The sequence below is a fragment of the Chiloscyllium punctatum genome, chromosome 49 (genome assembly GCF_047496795.1).
Source record: "Chiloscyllium punctatum isolate Juve2018m chromosome 49, sChiPun1.3, whole genome shotgun sequence".
Lineage (NCBI taxonomy): Eukaryota > Metazoa > Chordata > Chondrichthyes > Orectolobiformes > Hemiscylliidae > Chiloscyllium > Chiloscyllium punctatum.
In genome coordinates, this window is record NC_092787.1 from 25,440,576 (window position 1) to 25,464,448 (window position 23,873).

Consider the following 23,873-nt stretch of genomic DNA (forward strand, 5'->3'; position numbering starts at 1 on the left):
TAGGGGCGGGGAGGTGGTGGAGGAGTGCTGGGGGAGAGAGGATGTTGACCGTGCAGATTGAGTAATCACCCCAATGGAAATCTGCTTTCCTAATGTTTCCCCTGAGCAAAGAGGCCAGTCCCAGGTTGATGTAAGGATGTCAAGAATCCTACAGCACAGGCGGAGCTCACTCAGCCCATCATGCCTGTACTAACCCTTTGGAAGAGCCCTCCAATGGGTGCCACTGTCCCAGCTGTCCTCCTTACCCCCCGTAACCCGAGAATATTTCTCCCACCTGGGATGACACATGTTAGACAGCACCAGTAAGCACACCCCTCCCCATCCCTCTATCCTACACCGTGCAGAGTTGGACTTCTTATCACCCGCTGTTCCTTCAGAGTGGCTGAGTCAAAAACCCTGGAACTGCCTTCCCAATGGTGGCCCTGACTCTCCAAAGCCCCATTAGTGAAGCTTACCACCATGTTTTCCTGAAGGGTCAATTAGGTCCAGGCAATAAGTGCTGTAGGGAGGCCCACACTGGTGAAAAATACTCAGCGTGGCAGCTCCCCCTGCCATGATGGGGTGGGAGGTGGGAGGTGAAGGTTCGTCCCTCCCATCTCTGTTTGAGCTGCAGGATGGCAGAGTTCAGGGACCAGCAGGAGGGCGGCCCATTGTGTTCCATGACTCAATCCTGGGCTGGATTGACCAAAGTTGAGACTGAAGCAGTGATGTGTAAGCTATCTGTAAATGTTAAAACAAGCCTGTGATTCAATCCACTCTGGTACCAACAAAGGCTCCATGACCCCAGTGTGTGTGAGAGTATGTGTGTGTATGAGAGAGAGTGTGATAGTATGTGTGAGAGTGAGTATGTGTGCGTGTGTGAGAGAGAGTGAGAGTATGTGTGTGCATGAGAGTGAGCGTGTGTGTGTGTCTGTGTGTGTGTCTGTCTGTCTGTGTGTGTGTGTGAGAGTGAGTGTGTGTGGGCGAGTGGGCATGTGTGTCTGTCTGTGTGTAAGAGTGTGAGTGAGTGTGTGTATTGATTGTGGAAAGAGCCCCATCCACAGTTGATTGGTTGGTTGTGATGAACCCAGTGCTGTTTGCTGTCCTGTCAGTGATGCTAACCTGGTTTCCCCCAGTTCCATTGCACATCTCCAGCGTGTGGTTTACCTACTTAGAGCTTTTCAAGTTTGAAGTGATCCTTGTCTTTTAAAGCAGCTGTCTGCAGAGATGTAGCGTGGTTTTTTTTGTGTGTAAAATCTCTTCCCGCCTTATAGGCGACACCTGATTTTCAGGAGACTAGGCCTCGCAATTATGTGCTGTCGGCCAGTGCATCTGCGGTAAGTCATTGGCTGATGCCACGTTGCCCATTTTCTCTCTCTCTCTCTCACACTCTCGCTCTTCACCTTTGACCTTTCCTGTCTCACATGGTATGCTATTAGGATTGGTGACCCTTTCTACCAGACCTCCAAACTTTCCAAGCTGCACATCCATTATTGTTTCCGAACTGCACTTGCCCGTATTCCCCCACACAATCATGGAATTGTTATGGCAGAGAAAGAAGCTATTTAGTCCAGTGTTCCAGCATTGTTCCCTCCTCCTCTCCAAATTCCTCAACATGGATACGATCCAAACCAAAAACATCCAATACCCTCTTGAGGTAAAAGGGGTAGTTGCCATAGTCTTACCGAATGCTCTCTCTTATTACAGGGAGATGACTGGGTGGGGTGAGGGTTAACCTGAGGGTCACCATGCCTCAGCTGAGGGGAGAGGTTGAGGAGGAGAGTCCTTCAGGGTAAACTCAGACAGTGCGGGAATCAAACCCGTGCTGTTGGAGTCACTCTGTATTGCGAGCCAGCTGTCCAGCCAACTGAGCTAACTGAGGCTCCAATGCCCACTTGAGTGCCTCAGTTCAGTTGAACCTGCCCCCACCACGATTCCAGACCATGCGCCCCCCCACACCCCAACTACTCACTGAGCGGATTTCTAACATCGCCTTTTCGGGGATGTTCCTTAAAATCGTGAATGATCCAGCTCAGGTGAGAATCATTTCACTATCCAACATTTCTGATTGGATTGCAATATCACCACACCCCCACCCCTCCTACACCCCCACCTCACTCCCCACCCCCAGACACCCTCCCTAACATCCCCACCCCACCAACACCCTACTCCCCACTCCCCTCCGACACCCACACCTCCACTGGCACCCCATCCCCACCTCCACTGACAGCCTCCCTGCACCCTCACCCCCTCCCAACAATCCACCCCCACCCCCACCCCCACCCCCACCCCCACCACACACACTCCCTCCCCTATCCGTACGCATCCTAGCCCCAACCAATTCGACACCTCAACCCCCAACCCCCTTTCATCCCCTCTGACACCCCACCCCCACCAACACCCCAGCACCATTGACACCCCACCCCTACCCAATCCATCACCCCAACCCCTTCGACACCTGGCATCCCCCCGTACCCCAACCCCAGGAGCCTATTTCCCCCCACCTCCCTCCCACTCTCACTGTGGCACTGTTTCCATTCAGGTGTTTCTTGGCCTGGCCATGAAAGGATCCCCTTCCTCCTCCTTTTGTCCAAATCCTCTTCAATCTTCCGCCTGAGGAGCTCAGCCTCAGGTAGGGGCAGAATGACCATCTCCCTATCCACATTATGCTGAATGACCATCTCCCTATCCACACTAGGCAGAATGGCCATCCTCCTATCCATACTGGGTCGAATGGCCATCCTCCTATCCACACTGGGCCGAATGGCCATCCTCCTATCCACACCGGACCGAATGGCCACCCCCTTATCCACACCGGGCTGAATAGCCACCCCTTATCCACACCGGGCTGAATAGCCACCCCCTTATCCACACTGGGCTGAATAGCCATCCCCCTATCCACACCGGGCTGAATGGCCATCCTCCTATCCACACCGGGCTGAATGGCCATCCTCCTATCCACACTGGGCCGAATGGCCATCCCCCTATCCACACTGGGCCGAATGGCCACCCCCCTATCCACACCGGGCTGAATGGCCATCCTCCGATCCACACCGGGCCGGATGAGGATCAAATCCCAGCAACATCAGTCGATACCAATCTGATCCCCCTACTGTCCATCCAGCTGGCTTTGTGAGGCACCGCCCCCCCCCCCCCCCCCCCCGCCCCCACACCCCGGAAGTCTCTGTCTTATTATCAAGTCTCCATACAGTCCCTGTTTGAACAACTCCCCTCCCACAATGTGTTTTTGTCTCGGCTATGACAGTGCCGTTGACCAATCAGATGATACGGTTCAAAGGGCCATTGATGCAGGAAGCCATTCCAAAAGCTTTCTGTAATCCCCAGTGTCAGTGCTTTGTTAATGTCCCTGTCCTGTGATGTTGTTCTATCAGTGCTGTTACATCGAGCCCATCCGATCTGAACCCTCCTTTTGAATCCTGTGCACTTCCCTCATACCTGGGGTGTGCTGTGTGTAAATACAAGCTGCTGATGGTGCTCAATAACTGAGAGTCTGATCCTGATAAAAAGCATCTCCAATCCAATACCATATTTATTACATACCCTCTTCCTCCCTGGAGTGTTTGTAATGGTATTTATCCATCCCCGAGTGGTCTTTATCCGGCAACTTTGCAAAAGGCAGTGGTGGTCTTGTCATTTGGTCGCAGCACTTCTGGGAGTAGCAGCTCGTTGGTGACTTTACTTCCCCAGCTTTCAGCTTCTGCTTACCATTTTCCACTGGGGAGCGGGAATCAGTAAAGGACCCCGGAATCTGAGAGGGTATGTAATTGACAGCACTAACTGCCCTTTTTACCAGCGTTCAACCACTGCCACCTCCCCGATCTCCGCTGACCTGCTCTTAACACATAACCGGAGTTGCTGATTCTGTTAAAAAGTTGGATTTGTCTGGATTGTGTTTTATTATTGGAAGGGGCTCATGGTCCCATGTGAACACAGCAAGGGCCTGTGAAGGCCTCTGTCTACATGCACTGTGTACAATTCTGAGGTTTTCCCAGCCCTCTTACTTGCCTTTTTGGTAACGTGCATTTACATAGCACCGTTAACTCCCAAGGTGCTTGGCAGGTTTGTGATCAGACACTCGGACCAAGAGCCTGAGGACACTGTGTGTAGGAGGATTGACTTAGACAGACGGATCAAGATTAGAGTGTGGTGCTGGGAAGGCAGCATCCGAGGAGCAGGAAAATTGACATTTCAGGCAGGAGCCCTTCATTTGGAATCAGGACAGAGGAGGTTGGTTTTAAGAAAGATCTCCTGGGATGTGAGGGAGGAGGATGGAGAAATAACGGGGTTGGAGGGGCGAGGGGGGAGGTGGGGGGAGGGCACTTGCAGAGACACTAAAGGCATTGCTTTGAGCTGGTCCCAGGGATTGATTTATGTCCAGGGATACCTGAGTTGCTTTGACCCCATGGATGTTCTTTCCATGAGGTCTGTGAATTGGGGGGGGGGGTCTGTCCTGCACAGGAGAAGCCTCTGTCTGTGACTAGACAACCCCTACTGTGGAGAGTGGGGTGCTGGAAAAACACAGCAGGTCAGGCAGCATCCAAGGAGCAGGAGAATCGACATTTCGCGCAAGAACCCTTCGTCAGGAATGAGGCTGGGAGCCTCAGGGGGTGGAGCAATAAATGGGAGGGGGGGTGAGGCTGGGGGAGGAGGGGAAGATAGCTGAGAGTGCAATAGGTGGATGGAGGTGGGGGTGAAGGTGATAGGTCAGAGGAGAGGGTGGAGCCAAAAGGTGGGAAGGAAGATGGACAAGTAGGACAGGTCATGAGGTTGATGCTGAGTTGGGAGGTTGGAACTGGGGTACACTGGGGGAGACAAAATGAGGAAGCTAGTGAAATGCAAAACCCCTACTGTGGGCGTGTCTGTCTCTGCCTTCTGTCAGAGTACCTGCTGTCTGACCCTAGGGGAGTTCCCTTCATTTACAGAGAGATGTGCAGTTTTCCCGCGACTCCATACTGTCGTTTCACTGTCTCCTCTCAGAGTCCGTAAGAGTCATTGACTGATCCTATATTTGTCACCCATCGCTAACTGTCTTCACCCTAAGTGTTTTACTTGACTATTTCAGAGGGACATTAAGAGTCAACCACATTGCTGTGGGTCTGGAGTCACATGTAGGCCAGACCAGGTAAAGATGACAGATTTCCCTTCCCTGAAGGGCATGAGTGAATGAGCTGGGCCGGTACGGTTGCTATTAGTCTAGACTTTCTCCCCGGGAATGGGGGCGGGGTGTCACAGTTTAGTTATGCAGGGTTGGCCATTTAGGACTGAGATGAGGAGATATTTCTTTACCCAGAGAATGGGTGAGCCTGTGGAATTATTGAAAGCAGTTGAAGCCAAACGTTGAATGTTTTCAAGAAGATGTAATTCTTAGGGCTAAAGGGATCAAAGGGTATGGGGGAAAAAGCAGGAACAGGGCTCTGAGTTGGATAATCAACCATAATCATATTGAATGGCAAAGCAGGCTTGAAGGGCTGAATGGCCTACTCCTGTTTTCCTATATCTGCATTGCAGATTTAATTGTCTTCCAATTTCATCTTCTGCTGTGGTGGGATTTGAACTCAGATCCTCAGTCTGGGACATCACCATGACACCAGCACTGTCTCCATGGTGACTGCTGAAATCAAAGTTCCATCATCATATGCATCGTGTCATTAATTTTTGTGTTCTCATTATAGTACAGGCATGGCCATCAACGATGGGCAGAAGGGAGTGGAGGGTAGGCTAAAGGCCAGTGTTGGAGGAGAATTGTGGGCATGGAGAAGGTCACAGAGATAGGGAGGGAGTGAGGCCGAGGAGGGATTTGAACATCAGGATGAGAATCTTAGGTGTTGAAATGTAAGAGATCTACCAGCAGAGCCAGCTGGGTTAAAATAACTTCATCCTCCTGGCATTGGGCCTTCACAAAGTTTCACTAATTAATCCATCTAAGAACTCTCGAGTTTTGATGTCAGGTAGATATTATGGAGAAATCTTAACTTCCAAGACTAACATTCCCTCGCTCTCTCTGTCTCATGCTCTCTGTCTCTCACTCTCTCTCTGTCTGTCTCTCGCTCTTTCTCTGTCTCTCTCTCTCAGACAAACTGGGATTACTGCGTTACATACACAAATGTGAAAAGACAGGGATGGCTTTCCTATGATTGAGAGTGTCTCGATGTTGTCTGACTATAATTCTGTAAAGCACCTTGGAATATTTTATTACATGTTAAAGGAAGCCATGTAAATGCAGGTTGTAGTTAGGAGGTTATACCTCCTAACCCAGCCATTCACAGACATGTTCCACATGACTGTGTGGTCCATTGGTTTAATTATTGGTTCTGCACTCTCAGGAGGAAGTAATGGTGTAAGGTCTTAAAGCCATTTCTACATTATCCTCCAGTCCATTTTGTTTCTTTACATAATTCTCCAAAGACAAATTCAACTTCAAGTCTTACTAAACTGGTAACTATCACAGCCTCATCACACCTTGAAGAAAAGAAAACGTATTGTACAATTCATCCCAGGACATCCCAGCCCTATTTAACTGGAGGGTGAAATCCCATCACTGGGATTATTTTAACTCCTTGCTTTCACTGTTAACATTGTGTTCCCAATCTGTTCAGAGGCTCCCTGTGCGTTTATTGCTCCTGTAAGGCCAAAAAGCCTGGGGCCTTGGGATGGGGATTAAATCTGGGCCTAGCCTGGATAGAGGCCTCTCTGTGAGAGATTTCCCCAATGTTACTGGTCTACAGCAGGTATTTCTGTCATACAGTTGGACATACGTCTCTCATTGATCTGACAAATGTCACTGATGCCTTAATTTCCAAAACTTGAGGTTTCTGTGTGTTTACCCTTTACCTGTTCAGCCTCTGAGTTTAGCTTTGCATCTGCTTCAGTTGCTTTATATTTCTGTGGATGGCCCAGTAGCTATGCCACAGAGTCAGGGCTTATTCAGAGGATGTTGGACATTGAACTGGTTTGAGCTGGTTGGTGTGGCAATAAAATCAAAGCTGCTCCAAGTGCAGTCAACATCCGAATATTCAATCCAGTCCTGGGATAGGAGAGCGCTTGTTGTGGATGGAGGTTATTTAAAGGTGTGAGGGCATGAAAGGGTTAATGCTGAGGAGTGTATTAAGCACCACCCACTATGATGAGATCATATGGACTCAGTGGGTTAAACGTTTGGGGTGTCGAACAAGACTGAGTAACTGGGTCTCTCTAATTGTTACAGAGACTATCAGGCAATAGAGCACACCTTGTTTAAGATAACAAGCAAGGCCTGAGACAAGGGGCTATATTGGGGCCCAATAACCAGGGCTTTAGGGGGTCACTGTACTCAGGTCAGGGGTCAGGCTCATGGTACTCAGATCATTGCCAGCTTAGGAGTCCTACTTTCCACTTCTCATTCTATAAGGAACCTATTTCCACGTCCTTTGATCTATTCACAATTCTGCAACCTCTCAAACTCTTACTGTTAGATTACAGTGGTTCAAGAAGGCAGCTCACCCCCACCTTCTCAAGGGCAACTAGGGACTGGCAATAAATGCTGGGCCCAGCCAGCAACATCCTACAAGCGAATAAAAACAAAAGTATTCAAACAAAGCAAGTTTTATAAAAAGGGTCAGTTGGAATAAGAATAAGAGGAGATCTAACTGAAGTCCATAAAGCGCTAAAGGGGATTGACTAAGTAAACGCAGAGGGGACGGTTCCTCTTGAGGAGCAATCTAGAAAGAGAGGTCATCACTTTAAGACAAAGGCTGGCAGCAATGCAAAGGGATTACATCTTTCTAAAGCGTCATTAAAATTACTGCACAGAGACCAGTATCCTATCACCAAGTCCCCCTATATTTATGTGTGCACAGTACGCTGGCCTTGCCCAGCCAACCCTGACGTCAGGAGACTCTGAATCCCCTGTTTTTTAAATTAGTTTTATTTATACCCCCACACTACTGCCTGACAGCTGTAGTGATCTCCTGGTGACATCTGTCAGCCCAGACTCCCTGAATTAGGTTGTTATCCTGGGTCAATCAGGGATCTCATAGTCAGTGACATCCATCTGATTCCAATATTTACAGCAATGAATCTGTGGAATTCACTTCCCCCTGATTGTGCAGATGTTGAGACATGAAGTACATTTAACGAGGAGAGAGATAGATTTTTGATTAGTAACGGGTTGAAGGTGTATTGAAAGTGGCAGAGCTGAGGCTGAAATGAGATCAGCTACGATTGGGGGAGCAAGCACGAAGGGCTGAATGGCCTACTCCTGCGAACATAGTCCTTATTTTTAGCCTGGATCCAAACCAGTTTGAAATTCACGGTCACCCTTACCCAGTCAATCCTGCCAGTCTGAGTCTGCAGTAAGGGGCTGGGGGCTGGGTGGAGAGGGGAATAGTGGCTCTACCTTTGACCCTGCCAACTCCCATCAGGCTTTGTTCCAGACTGGAGCAGGTGGATTGTGTCTGAGAGGAGGTGGACTCCATTACTGGGCAATCTTATGGCACAGGAGGCCATTCAGCCCATTGTTCATGTGTCAGCTCTCTGAGAGAGTGTTCCAGTTTGTTCCACCGTCTCCCTCCTTTAGAAAATCTGTAATATTTCTCAGCATTTTGCTTCGCGATTCTTTAAGACATGGTTACCATAGTGACGTATCAGACCTAGCTAATAAAACAGAAATCGTCTGATGAATGTGCGCGTGCTTTTAACAGGGGAAAAAAAAAATTCTTCCTCTTGACTAAAGAAGATTAAAACATTAAATTTACTGAGTTGCTAAACCAGAAGGCTGTGTAGAACAATGTCAGGGGACTGGAGAATTAACACCAACTAAAATTATACCCAAGTGAGACATTAGACTTTAAAAACCAAATGGGCTTCAGTCTTTACTGGAAATATAATATGTTAAATATTGATGGGGAGTCCAGGGGACATGCTGTTTCCACAGACAGGTACTGACTTCCATTCAACAGGAGCAATGGAATTTGTCTGCGTGATTCTAACTTGAGACATGTGCTGTTAGTTAGAGCTCTATTTTATCACATTGACCTTCAAATTAAAAATCCACACATCCTTTGTGATCCACACATCCTGGGTTCAGTGTTAACTTGATGTCTATTCCTGACATTAAGACAGAGACAGGCCATTCAGCCCTTTGAGTCTGTCCCACCTTTCGATGAGATCATGGCTGATCTGATCATCCTCAACTCTATGTTCCTGCGTTTTCCCCACAACCTTATTCCCTTAAACGTCTCTCTGCCTCAGCCTTAAATACACTGCATGACCCAACCCCGCCAGTCCTCTGCAGTAAAGAATTCCACAGATTCACTCCCCTCGGAGAGGAGAAATTCCTGCTCATCTCTGTCCCCAGTGGGTGATTATTCTGAGGTGATGACCTAGACTCTCCCCATTGACCCTGCCAAAGAATCAGCTTTGTTTTCAATCAGGTCTCCTCTCATTCTTCTAAACTCCAGTGAGTACAGGACCCACTTAAACAACCTTCCCTCCCTGAGGCAGTCCCTCCAGCCCCAGAATGAACCGAGTGAACCTTCTCTGGAGTGCTAGTCTTCCCCTGTATTCTCTGTCTTCTTTCCCTGTGAGGCAAATTTGTTTTAGTTTGTTGGTTTTTAATCATCTTACACACTGTGCAGTGTTGTCCCTTTTGACGTAATCGCTGATGTGCAGGTTAGGGTGGATTGGACACAATAATCTGCCCATAGTGCCCGGGGATGTTCAGGTTAGGGTGGATTGGCCATGGTAATCTGACCATAGTACCCAAGGATGTTCAGGTTAGGGTGGATTGGCCATGGTAATCTGACCATAGTACCCAAGGATGTTCAGGTTAGGGTGGATTGGCCATGGTAATCAGCTCGTAATGCCCGGGGATGTTCAGGTTAGGGTGGATTGGCCATGGTAATCAGCTCATAGTACCCAGGGATGTTCAGGTTATGGTGGATTGGCCATGGTAATCTGACCATAGTACCCAAGGATGTTCAGGTTAGCGTGGATTGGCCACAATAATCTGCCCATAGTGCCCAGGGATGTGCAGGTTAGGGTGGATTGGCCATGGTAATCTGACCATAGTACCCAGGGATGTGCAGGTTAGGGTGGATTGGCCATGGTAATCTGACCATAGTACCCAAGGATGTTCAGGTTAGGGTGGATTGGCCATGGTAATCAGCTCATAGTACCCAGGGATGTTCAGGTTAGGGTGGATTGGCCATTGGGAAATGCAGGGTTACAGGGATAGGATGGGTCTGGGTGAGATTTTCTTCAGAGGGTCAGTGTGGACTCGATGGGCTGAATGGCCTGTCTCCACATCGTAGGGATTCTATGATCCAGTGGCTACGTTATCAGGATCAGGGGAGGGGAACTTCTGTATTTACTTTTTATTTCACCTGGGGCTAAATTTTAGATTGTTCTCCGAAAGCCCATGTCAAACCCTTAGTAAAGATGACCCTGTTTCCCCGAATGTGAATATGTTTTCTGTTCTTCTCTCGTGAGCCTACGTACTTTTAATGCATATTGTTTGTGTGTGTGTGTGTGTGTGTGTGTGTGTGTGTGTGCGTGTGTGTGTGTCATATTTAACTTCATGCCGTGACCATCCATCGTGTTAAAAATCAGTAATGATAAGCTCATTCCAGTATCAACCACTCACCTCCTTTCTTGTTGCTGTGTGGATCTGCAGCTCTGGAGTGATGAGGTGACAAAGGTAAGTATCTGAAACACATAAACCGGGGTCTGAAGCTACTGGGAAAACTAGACTGCTGACCACACAGTGATTTGGGGCAGCTTATTGACGAGGTGTTTTATCATCTCAAGAAGAATCCGTGCTGAAGCCTGATCACCTGAAAACCAGGCTGTGACTCCAAAAACTTGAATTCTGAGCTTGTCGGGGCTTTTCAGATCCAATCTGTTCCCAATTGTAGTCTCTTTGCATTCTGAATGTAAAAATCTCATGGGGTATCACAGTGTGAACAAGGTATCCCACAGTCCTGCAGACTCGAGACAACATCCAGGCACGAGTTGGCGGAAAGAGTTCCGCTTAGAGAAGGGCTGGTGCAGTTCCTGCTGAAGATAGAGAGTAGGGAGCCATTCTGATATAGTTTGTACACACACTTCAACCCAGGGGAGACTAGGGCCAAGGTGCAATTCGTACTGAGTAGAGAGAGAGAGAGAGAGAGAGCAGACTGAGTTCACTCATTGTAATCTTGCATTCATTTCCGTACACAGACCTGGATCAAACCAGTCAGGAGGCAGAGAGCAAATTCCTTCTCTTTGTGTGGAGAGTTTATGGCCTTCTCAGTCTAACAGCTCCTTCCACACCAGGTGGTCCCGATATAGATATTTTTCTCTCTAATCAACCTGTTCAGAAATGTCATGACACACCTCAGGAGCAGGTGGGATTTAAACCCAGGCCTCCTGATTTAAAGGTAGAGACACTACTGTTGCACTACAACAGCCCTCTCTGTCCCTACATATATATATATATAGTCCAGGGGTGGGGATATTACGACCGTACTGCAAGAAGGTCCTTGGGTCTGCTTTTTATTTTAACCTATTTTTTGTAATCAATCTATTCAGAGATGTTAGGACACACCCTTGGAGCAGATGGGACATAAGCCCAGGCCTCCTGATTCAGAGACAGGGATGCTACCACTACACCACAAGAGGCCTCTCTCTCTATCCCCGTGTATATGTAGTTATATACTCAGACAATTAAAGTGGCCGAGGGTTAGTTTAGTGTGTTCAATTCATCAATGAACAGTGCAGCAACTATCGAGCAGCCTAATCAGGCAATTAATAAGAACATGGCTGATCCAATTGCTCCACATTCCTGACCCCCATGACCTTTCACCCCATTTGCTCATCATGAATCCCCTGTCTGAAAAATAATGAAATGCTCCGCTTCCGCCGCCCTTTGAGGAAGAGAGTTCTAGAAGATTCTTTGCCATGAGAAAAGAAATTCTCCTGCTCCCCTGTCAAACAGGCGGCCTGTTATTTTCACACGGCATTAAAATTCAGCTCAGCCTTGATTGTGTCGCCCAGGTCACAGTTGGCTCTTCTGCCATTTTGTTTTTCCTTTTGGGTCTGAAATACCTGTTAATCTCCATTTAAAACGTGGACTGTGAGCTCCTGACCAAGGTGGAGACAGGTCGGGTAAGGTATACTGATGCCCCTCGCAGTTGCCATGATGTTTGATATTGCCCCCTGTATTTACCGTGTGCCCAACAATCTAGTTTTTCCATTGCTTAATGTGGAGGAGTCTGAGGGGCTAAAGCTGCAGTACAGGGGTTATGTATGCACACTTGTACAACTGCTCATGATGATTGGGTTCTGTCTCTAACTATTGCCTGATAAATGTTGACCTTTGCAGAATTGAGTAAAGTGGAATCATAATGCTGAAATTCACATTCCTGTTCTCAGCGTGCATCAGGAACTGACAACCCTCCAGTTCCCTTTTAAATTAAATCTATCCGTCTCAAAAAACTAAATTGGAAAGACTCAAATCTGCATTTTTAAAAACCACTTTGTTGTGATTGAGTTATGAAATAAATTATGCGCTTTACCTCCAAAGATTAAAACAAATGCTGTCTTTTTTGAAGAGTATGTATTGCAGCTTTATCGACAGTTCTTGGCTTTCCTTTGGGAACTGTTTTTAATTTTTTTTCAAAAAATTGCAACAATATCTTTTAACTGTTTAATTAAATAACCACAAATGGAATATGGATTGTTCTAGAAAATGACAGATGTGCGTGGGTTCAAGGGATTGGGCAGATATTGATGATTTGGGAAATTGCCCAAAAGCTAAAAGTAACCTTGCTCATCACTTTCCGCTGAGGAGACTGTGCTGGAGAAGCTGTGATGGCGTGAGACCGTCTGTAGGCAGCTTCACCTCATGTGGCACTTTGATTCAATCCTATATCTATGTACAAAAGATTAAAGAGGTAGCCTCAATCTTAGACATCTGCTTTCTTTTGGTTTAGTCTGATTAGATTAGATTCCCTTCAGCCCAACCAGTCCACACCGACCCTCTGAAGAGTAACCCACCCAGACCCATTTCCCTCTGACTAATGCACCTAACACGATGGACAATTTAGCCAGGCCAATTCACCTAACCTGCATATCTTTGGACTGTGGGAAACCCATGCAGACACTGGGAGAATGTTCAAACTCCACACAGACACTCCACTGTGCTGCCTGTTGCTCCCATGTGCTTCCTAATTGTGAGAGTGGATTGTTTAAGAAAATCAAGAGCTTGAAGTTCTTGGGAATAGAATACTCTTTTCCCATAATTATTATTATGCTACATCTGCATTAACACTAGGGGGTTGCTGGTTTCGGTTTCTGTTTGATTTTGCCTGAGTCCATAAGGAACATCTAAATTTAAACAGCGCTGTTGGCCTGTTATATCTATATTCAGAATGCTGGCTTGTTATGGGGGTGGCACGATGGCTCGGTGGTTAACACTGCTGCCTCACAGCGCCAGGGACCCGGGTTTGATTCCAGCCTCGGGCGACTGTCTGTGTGGAGTTTGCACATTCTCCCTGTGTCTGCGTGGGTTTCCTCCGGATGCTCCAGTCTCCTCCCACAGTCCAAAGGTTAGGTTAGATTCCCTACGCTGTGGAAACAGGCCCTTCGGCCTAACAAGTCCACACTGACCCTCTGAAGCTGATGATTAGGTAGGTTAGGATGGATTGGCCATGCTAAGTTGCCCAAGGTTTCCAGGGATGTGCAGGTTAGGTGGGTTAGCCATGGGCAATACAGGGTCACAGGGATAGGGTAGGGAGGTGGGTCTGAGTGGGATGCTCTTTGGAGGGTTGGTGCAGACTCGATGGGCCGAATGACCTGCTTCCCTCACTTCAGGGATCCTATGATCTCATTAGATTGTCCATTGGGTTTATCTTGCAATGAGTGATGAATTGCATCTTGCTTCAGAACCAATCCCTAAAACTTGATTTTCTGCTGAATTTAATTGTGGGGTAATGCAGGTCTGTGAGCTGGACCTGGTGGAGATTTGGAAATGAATTATTGGTCATTTAAATACTAACTGATTGTATACTTCTCAGCCTGTGAATTCTGAATGCCTAATGCAGCATCTCTCTCAATGCAGGGTGCGCTTAAGCCTCTAGTTGTGTGTGTTAAATGGAATGTTTTTGAGCGTAAAGACATTTCCAAAGCTTGTGCTCCTGCACTCATCAGGACTGTTTGCAAGAACACCAATGCTAAGGGGACAAAAGAGAATGCTGATTGGTTGCTATATTTCCTATACATTTGAAAATGTTATTCCCCCTTTACACTGATCTTTCTTCTGACTTACCCTGATGAATGCAAGACAAAAATCTTTGACAAAATGTATCTTTTTCAGCAGCTCTGTAGTGCTGAATTGTCAAACATTTATTTGACCATTTTTATATTAATGAACAAGTTGCTTGTTTCTCGTTAGAACAAAATGAGCTGGGGAAACTCAGTAGGTCTGGCAGTAATTTTGACAAAGAGTTAGTGTTTCCAGGCCAATGTGACTCTTCAGCATTATAACCTGAATCGGGTCACTGGATTTGAAAGGTTAACGCTCTTCCTGTCTCTACAGATGCTGCCAGATCTGCTGAGTTTCTCCAGCAATTTCTATTTTTGTCTCAGATTTCCGGCATCTGCAGCACTTTATTTTTATCGCTGTGGTTATATTTGTGTGTGTTTGACCAAAAGGCAGTACTTTATTCATTTAGTGCTACTAATGGCAGGAACATTAGCAGCTGATGATTGATACAGGTGCTACTACAGAGCAATGGGATTAGGGAACAGATCCTAAACTGCTCCTAACTCCGGAACAGGAGTGAGAGTGAGACTTGACAAAGCAATCCTGTCCAATACTCCTGACTCTACGCACATTAACAGTCAAAGAGAGACCAAGTCAAGCCTAAACCCTGCAGAATTTAGCAGACTGACTGGCAGTCCAATTAAAACGAATGCTATTCTCAATTGGCTTGATAGAATTGGTGCTGAAAGACCCGTTTCCCTGAACGGAGAATCTAGGTTGTAGTCTCAGGAAAAGATGTCATTGATTTAGGGTTCGAAATGAGGAGCCCTTCCTTTAGCCAAAGGGTTGTGAACCTTTGCAATTGTCACAGACCAGACTAAACCCCATCAAAATATACCAGGAGAAATCCTAACCCCTAACTTTTATTTTATTTGAAGGCAAGTGTTAAGGGGGTGTGATTCGATTGGCTACACCATTAGGCTTTAAGCAAAACACACTTTATTCTGACACTGTGGTTAAAATACAAACCAAACAAGAAGAATTGGCATAACTTTATTGAAATACTTAACAAACTAGTATCTTATTTAACTGCTATAACCAACTGTTCCAATAGAGCAGCATCCCATAAACACACCCTTGCCAAAGGCCAACCTGATTTCCCTCACTTGTGATCTCCCCCAGTCCAGGGGAAGGAACACCGACAGAGTGAGTCGAGCAGCAGCAGCAGAGAGAGAGCTGTGTGTAGCAGCTTCAACCCCAATACCCCAACTTCAACAACAGAAAGCAAAACCTCAGACCCCTGGGGCTGTGTGAGCCTGACCCCACCCACTCACACTTCTTTTATTAAAAACCCCAAAGCTATTTTCTCAGCTTTCCGTGGAGCAGACACCTCGGTACCAGGGCTATAATGACTCTCTTCAAGAGAAACAGGACAGAACAAATCTCTCTAAAAGGCACATATCATCACAGAATTCCTTATTCCATTGAAGGCCAACGTATTCCAGACATGAGGTAATAAGAGAATGAGAGATTTGGGGCGATATTGAGATAGAAGACCAGCAGGCCTGGTGCGCTGAATGGCCTCCTCGAGTCCCTGTTGGTTTTTCTGGGACTCTGCGTCCTGGCCAAAACCGTCTTCCAACATCGCCTGCTCTGTTCTTTCCTGCATGGCTCCTTCACGGATCGTCCATTAATTTGTGAGTTTCCAAAGAAGTGCTTTGGGACGCCTCATCTCCCGACAGTTCCCTCAGAAAGATCCGTGTAACCTTCCCAACTCATTGGATGTGTTCAGCAAAACCACAGCCTAGAGTACACAGGCAGTCCCTGGCACGGTCCAAACACTCTGCAGAATATCCCTTCATGGGATGTGGCTTGAACTGAGTCACACACCAGAGCCATTTCAGAAAGCAGTCTCAAATGGGTGCCCCTGAGTATTAAAGTGAAGCCCTTCATCCCTCACACAACAGATGGGGTATCTCTCAGCACTTGCTCTGTGAAAACTCCTCAGGATTTTACGTGCAGGAATCTTCCCAGAGCCAACTGCAGGGAAAGCAAACCAATTCCTAACTGTGTACACAAAGTCAATCCCAGAGATTGAACTCTGGCCTCTAGGTGGGACGCTGAGTGAGATCGCCGTTCCTGTCTCTGTCTGGATTGACTGGATCCAGTTCCCTCTCCCTCCATCACCCTCCAGTATGAAGGAGGTTCACTCTGCTGTATTATTCTGATGGGTTTTTTTTGCCCTGTGTTTTGGCTGCAACAAGAAGGAGTGTGATTGAGTTCAGATAGCAGTCATCCGAAGCCACCCATCCACGATAGTTACCGAGTAACCATTTGGATCATTGTATTGAGAGAGTGCGTGTGTGTAATGTTTTTACAATGTGGTAAAAATCACCTGTTTGATTTGTATATTTCAGATAACAAAACGAAGTGGTGCAGAATGACATGATTTAATCTGTTCATGATTACAGTAGGACACTTCGGAACCACATGAGGACCTTAGATAGTTGAGGGATCAGGGGTGCAGCGTGGGGGCTAGCAGCAGTGAATGGCCAGCCCTGCCTCCACGTTGCACCATTTCAGCGTGGGCTTTCCATTAGCCAGGGTTTCATTCTTGGCCTGGTTTGATGGTGATGCCAGTGTGCACTCTAGCTGTGTATTTTACACATACTCACTGTCCCAGGCCCTGAGCCAGCCCTGGTGTGACTCAGGGACTGGATTGGGTCAGTAGCCTGAACCAGCTACCTGACCAGAACTCGAACCTCTTGTGAATATCTTCAAGTCCTGATGGTTAGGGTGGCTGCTGGCCCATTCAACCAGGCACGCTCACACGATTACTGAGGCAAAGGCCAGGATCTGACCCAGATATTGGGCTCACTGTGGGACGGAGGGTCTCACTCAGGTTTGTCTCTGTGTGAGCTGTTTGCAGATGATCATTTTAACGTACGATTTTACTCCAATTTCACATTTCTCCCCACAATCCCATCCTGCTTCCGTAACCCGACCTCTCTCCCCTTCCCCTCTCTCCCCTTCCCCTCTCTCCCCTTCCCCTCTCTCCCCTTCCCCTCTCTCCCCTTCCCCTCTCTCCCCTTCCCCTCTCTCCCCTTCCCCACTCTCCCCTTCCCCACTCTCCCCTTCCCCACTCCCCCCTTCCCCTCTCTTTCCTTCCACTCTCCCCCCTTCCCCTCTCTTTCCTTCCCCTCTCTTTCCTTCCCCTCTCCCCCCCTTCCCCTCTCCCCCCCTTCCCCTCTCCCCCCTTCCCCTCTCCCCCCCTTCCCCTCTCCCCCCCTTCCCCTCTCCCCCCCTTCCCCTCTCCCCCGCCTTCCCCTCTCTCCCCTTCCCCTCTCCCCCGCCTTCCCCTCTCCCCCGCCTTCCCCCCCTCTCCCGCCTTCCCCCCCCTCTCCCGCCTTCCCCCCCTCTCCCGCCTTCCCCCCCTCTCCCGCCTTCCCCCCCTCTCCCGCCTTCCCCCCCTCTCCCGCCTTCCCCCCCCTCTCCCGCCTTCCCCCCCCTCTCCCGCCTTCCCCCCCCTCTCCCGCCTTCCCCCCCCTCTCCCGCCTCCCCCCCCTCTCCCGCCTCCCCCCCCTCTCCCGCCTCCCCCCCCTCTCCCGCCTCCCCCCCCTCTCCCGCCTCCCCCCCCCTCTCCCGCCTCCCCCCCCTCTCCCGCCTCCCCCCCCTCTCCCGCCTCCCCCCCCCTCTCCCGCCTCCCCCCCCCCTCTCCCGCCTTCCCCCCCCCCCCTCTCCCGCCTCCCCCCCCCTCTCCCGCCTCCCCCCCCCTCCCGCCTTCCCCCCCCTCTCCCGCCTTCCCCCCCCTCTCCCGCCTTCCCCCCCCTCTCCCGCCTTCCCCCCCCTCTCCCGCCTTCCCCCCCCTCTCCCGCCTTCCCCCCCCTCTCCCGCCTTCCCCCCCCTCTCCCGCCTTCCCCCCCCTCTCCCGCCTTCCCCCCCCTCTCCCGCCTTCCCCCCCCTCTCCCGCCTTCCCCCCCCTCTCCCGCCTTCCCCCCCCTCTCCCGCCTTCCCCCCCCTCTCCCGCCTTCCCCCCCCCTCTCCCGCCTTCCCCCCCCCTCTCCCGCCTTCCCCCCCCTCTCCCCACTCTCCCCTTCCCCACTCTCCCCTTCCCCTCCCCCTCCTTCCCCTCTCTCCCCACTCCCACCTTCTCCATTTACAGGCGGAACAGGAATTGCGCCTGACTCAGGCAGGGTTTGACCATCAGGCGGAGGTTACTAGATTACTGCTGGAGGGCATCAGCAGCACTCACGTAAGTGTCCTGACGTTTCTCTCGTCTTTCTGTTTTATAAGGTGCAGCTCCTACAGTCAGCTTCTGGCTTGGCCGCCATTGAGAGAGTGGTGATGTGGTCTAATAGACTCCTATAGCACGGAGACAGGCCCTTCAGCCCAACCCATCCATGCTGACCAGGTTTCCTAAACTGAACTAGTCCCATTTGCCAGCACTTGGCCCATATCCCTCGAAGTGAAAGTGAAAACTGCAGATGCTGGAGATTAGGGTCAGGATCAGAGTGTGGTGCTGGAAAAGCACAGCAGGTCAGGCAGCATCCGAGGAGCAGGAGAATCGATATTTTGGGCAAAAGCCCTTCATCAGGAAACATATCCCTCTAAACCCTTCCTATTCATATACCCATCCAGATGCCTTTTAAATGCTGTAATTGTACCAGCCTCTAGCACTTCCTCTGGCAGCTCATTCCAAACACGCACCACCCTCTGTGTGGAAAGGTTGCCCGTCAGGTCCCTTTCAAATCTTTCCCCTCTCACCTTAATTCTATGCCCCTCTAGTTTTGGACTCCCCTACCCTGGGAAAAAGACCTTATCCATGCCCCACATGATTTTATAGACCTCGATAAGGTCACCCCTCGGCCTCCCACCCTCCAGGGAAAACAGCCCCAGCCTCTCCCTGTAGCTCAAACCCTCCAACCCTGGCAATACCCTTAAATCTTAGTTTAGTAATCTAACTTTAGTTACATCCTTCTGATAGGCGGAAGACCAGAATTGTACACAGTACTAAAAGAGGCCGAGGGGATTTCTCTGAGGACTTGGGTTGGAATCCCATCAGTGTGCCTTGTGAGATCTGAATTATAATGTTAGTGTCAGTGACCGGTGATTGTAGTAAAAACCCATCTGGTTCACTAGTCTCCTTTAGGGAAGGAAATCTGCCAACCTTACCTCCTCTGGCCTATATGTGACTCTAGTCACCATAGGACCATAAGACATAGGGGCATAAATTAGGCCATTCGGCCCGTTAAGTCTATCTCACCATTCAATCATAGCTGGTAGGTTTTTCAACCCCATTTTCCTACTTTCTCCCTGTAGTCTTCGATCCTCTTGGCAATCAAGAACTTACCTATCTCTGTCTTGAATATGCTGAGTGATCTGACCTCCCCAACCTTCTGTGGCAGTGAATCCCACCGATTCCCCCCACTCTGGCTGACGATGTTTCTCCTTATCTCCATTCTACAAGGTCTTCCCTTTACTCTAACACTGTGTCCTCAGGTCCTTGTCCCTCCTACCAATGGAAACACCTTCCCAACACCCTCTCTGTCCAGGCCGTTCAGTATTCTCACTCAGCCACGTGTCTGATTTTTTTTACCTGCCCTCTGACAAAGCCGTTCACTTTGAGAACAGTTATCCCCACCAGCGAACGAGCCCCCACGTTCCACCAAAGAGAAAAAATGTAGTTTCCAGAAAACTGTCATCTCTGACACATGCATTGTGTTTACAGCACAATGTCAGACCATTCAGCCCGTCTGTTCCATGGTGGTGTTTCCTCCCACAGCCTCTCCCCTGACCTCCTGTTCTGGTGTGCTGTCTGCTCCACAATAAGAGCCATCACTTTCCCACCTCCCTCTTCCTGTACCAAAGAAGAGGCATGCAGGAATCATAACCTCGTCTCTGTGTTTCTCTCTCTCTCTCTCTGCAGATACTCACAGACCTGCTGAGTTTCTCCAGAACTTTCTGCCTTTATTCCGGTTCCCCGGTATGTGCAGTATTTTGCTTTCGTGTCTTTGGCTAGTTCCAGTCACAACTTGATGCAGTTGCTTTCAGTTCGAGATGATCTGGAGTTTATTTAAATGAAGCAGAACAGAGGGTGACCATTTGGCCCATCTTGCTTTGAAAGAGACCCACTTCCCTACTCCCCTCCCCCACTCCCTCCACTGTCCTGCAGATTTTCCCCTCCTTCAAGTATTTCTTCAATTCTCTTTTGAAAATCACAGTGGAAATTCTTTCAAATTCTTTCACTTTATTCTCGGGCAGTGAATTCCCAACTCATCAAAATTCAACGCAGAGAAAAGATTTCCCCTGTTCTCCTGCCTGGGTCTTTGGTGAATTACCTTAAATCTGTGTCTAATATAAAACAAAAAAAAGAGCTGTGGATTCTGGAAATATGAAACAAGAACAGAGATTGCTGAGTTTCTCCAGCAATCTCTGTTTTTGTTTTAAATCTGTGGCTGTCTGGTTACCAACCCTCCTGTCAGTACTCCCTATCGGGGTAAAAGCAATACTCCCGATCTGTCATTTCCCTTGCCCACCCTGAATGAAATAACTTGCATAATTTGGAACGTTTCTATCAAAATCTGCCCTTAACCTAAAATAACAGCTGGAAATACAAGGGAAGAAGGGAGGGAGAGAGGGAGAGGAAGAAGGGAGGGAGAGAGGGAGAGAGAGATTTCAGGTCTGTGATCTCTGTCAGAACAAGGAAGGTTAGAGATGGAAGCAGTTTTGAGCAAGGGCTGAGGTCAAGGAAGACAAAAAGACAGATGGGAGAGACTGAACGACAAGTGCTTGTTCTCTTGAGGATGCAAAGAAATAGTGATGGAGCAGGAAAGGAATGGGCAAACGACAGAGATGCCTACATTTTTTTTTCATTCATAGATTGAGGGTGTCACTGGCTAGGCCCACGTTTATTCCCCATCCCACAGGGTAGTTAGGAGTGAACCCCATTGCTGTGGGTCTGGAGTCCTGTGTAGGCCAGTCCAGGTAAGGATGGCAGTTTCCTTCCCTGAAGAACATTCATGACCCAGATGGGGTTTTCCAACAATCCCCAAAGGATTCATGGTCATTGTTAGACTCTTAATTCCAGATTTGTATTGAATTCCGATTCCACCATCTGCCGTGGAAGGTTTCAATCCCAGAGCGCTAGCTGGATTCACGGCCCAGCGATGATACCATAGGCTGCACCCCCCCACCCCCAGGTGTGCAGAATCAGAAAGGAAACTGGCAACGGAAAGGGGAGGAATTAAAACGAGACCGAGTTTACAGCCTGAAATGTTTGATGGTGAAAAGTGTAACTGGTGCCCAAATTGAAAAGGTGCAGTTTTTGTAGCTTTAACAGAGCTTCAGTGGAATGCTGCTCCAGGCTAGGGACAGACAGACAGGTTAACAACAAGGCCGCTGGGAACTCGGCTCTGAGTGGAGGTGATCAGCAAAGGACTCATCCAGACTGTGTTTGCTCTCCCCTCCCCCAGTTATCGAGCATCAAATATACTCTTAGACTGGATTGCATGCTCCCCCTGGAGGGAGAGTGTGGGGCCTTAGACAGTGAGGAGGTTAAAGGACAGCGTCTATGTGGGAAAAGTCATGAGGCTTTGGGGGTGAGCGAGGACTCAGTCAGACTTCCTATCTCAGTAACCTGGGATTTAGAAGATAACGGGTGATCAGTTCAAAATCTTCAGGAAACAACAGGGTAGATAAAGATTAACTATTCCCACTGGTTGGAGATTCTCGAATCGGGGCATAGTCTGAGAATTAGGGCCAGAGCGTTCAGGCAAAATATTAGGAAGCATTTCGACACAGACACACACACACACACAGACACATAGACACACACACATAGATACACACACACAGACACACACACACAGACACACACACACGGTGAGAGAGGTTTGGAACTCTCTTCCACAGAGGGCAGTTGTTAATTTTAACTCTGAGATATTTTTGTTAAGCAAAGATAATAAGGGATATGGGCCACGGGTAGTAACATGGAGTCACCACAGATCAACCACTGAAGTGCCGAACAGGCTAGAGGGGCTGAATGGCCTACTCCTGTTGCTAACCACCTCCCCAGCTCTCGGGATGTCCCTGGACTCTTGCTCAGCCCTGACTGGAATCTCTTCACTGTTGGTGGCTGTATCCTTTATTGCTGAGGCCTTGAGTTCAGGATATCAGCACCCCCCCCCCCCCCCCCCACCCCCACCCCTACCCCTACCCCTACCCCTACCCCTGAAGGGGTCTGCCCCTCTGCATCTCCCTCCTGCTTCAAGACATCGTTTCAGACCAAGGCTTTTTTCAGTCATCTGACCTGATCACATGACCTCATTTTGTTCCATATGATGCTCCTGTAAATTGTCTTCTGACGTTGTGTCATGTCCTTATTGAGGGGCGTCGATAGGATGAAGGCAGATAGTCTTTTTTCCCAGGGATGGGGAATTGAGAACTCGAGGGGATGGGTTTAAGGTGAGAGGGGGAAAGATTTAAGAAGGACCTGAGGGGGCAACTTCTTCACACAGAGAGTGGTGTGTATATGGAATGGGCTGCCAGAGAAAGTTGGCTGAGACAGGGACAACCGCAACATTTAAAAACATTTGGGTAGGTACATGGATGGGGCAGGGTTTAGAGAGATATGGACCAAATGTGGGCAATTGGAGATAACTGTGTGGGCACCATGGTCAGCATGGACCAGTTTGGGCTGCAGGGCCTGTTTCCATGCTGTATGACTTGATGTTAAAGGTGCTCTGTAAGTCGTTGCTATGTTTATTCCATGAGGTGAAGAGCAAAGAGAGCAGTGAGCCAGGCGTGCTTTGCTGGAAAGTTTGTTGTCTGCAGAATTCCGAGTTCCCGATGATAAGTTTTAAAAGCAGTTGTTTCTTGCAGACTAATCACCTCCGCTGCCTGCATGAGTTTGTAGAGGCACAGGCCACCTACTATGCCCAATGTTACCAGTATACCCTGGACCTGCAGAAACTCTTGAGCAGGTAAGGAGCTCCAGAAAGTTCCGGAAACTTACAGCGTGGTTTATGTGGGACTCCAGGGGGTGGTGTTCACAAAAGGTTTGTTCCCAGATCCCCCTGCCTTGTTCAGCAGCAATTCACTGAGACTCCTCAGGCAGCACCTTCCAAACCCAGGCCCCACTTCCATCCAGAAGGACAAGGGCAGCAGATACATGGGAACACCACCCCCTGCAAGTTCCCCTCAGAGACACTCCCCATCCTGACTTGGAAATATACTGCCATCCCTCAGTGTCGCTGGGTCAGAATCCTGGAATTCCCTCCCTAAGGGCATTGTGAGCCAACCCACAGCAGGTGGACTGCAGTGATTCAAGAAGGCAGCTCACTCCCCCCCCAACCTTCTCAAGGGGCAACTAGGGACGGGCAATAAATGCTGGGCTCAGCCAATGATGCCCATGTCCACTAAATAAAGTTTTAAAAGCCCTCATTGGGGAAGGGCTTTTGATTAAAATTCTTCCTCCCACCACCCCCCCCCCCCGTGCTCTCTTCCCTGCCTTCTCTCTCACATGTCACTTTGCAAATTACTCCAGAGTGTTAATTCTCAACAACAGTAATTCCAACTGCGTACTGTGAAGATTATTTCATTGATCACTCTGAACTCTGTTCTCCAGCCACTGCTCTGCCCCATCCCTCTCCCT

The 23,873-nt window shown here is 48.8% G+C and overlaps 1 protein-coding gene across 3 annotated transcripts in view; it reads left to right on the forward strand.

Annotated features, from left to right (window-relative positions):
* Positions 1-23,476, forward strand: part of LOC140469425 (endophilin-B2) — a 99,569-nt gene extending 76,093 nt beyond the window's left edge. The window contains exons 6-9 of one of the 3 annotated variants that reach the window (XM_072565930.1): positions 1,254-1,316; positions 10,652-10,675; positions 18,384-18,473; positions 23,102-23,473. In XM_072565930.1, coding sequence (XP_072422031.1) covers positions 1,254-1,316; positions 10,652-10,675; positions 18,384-18,473; positions 23,102-23,206 — 282 coding nt within the window. In that variant the 3' untranslated portion in view covers positions 23,207-23,473. Of the gene's footprint in view, positions 1-1,253; positions 1,317-10,651; positions 10,676-18,383; positions 18,474-23,101 lie in introns of all 3 variants that reach the window. The other 2 variants (XM_072565931.1, XM_072565932.1) reach the window with 2 other exon arrangements.
* Positions 23,477-23,873: the final 397 nt, after the last annotated feature.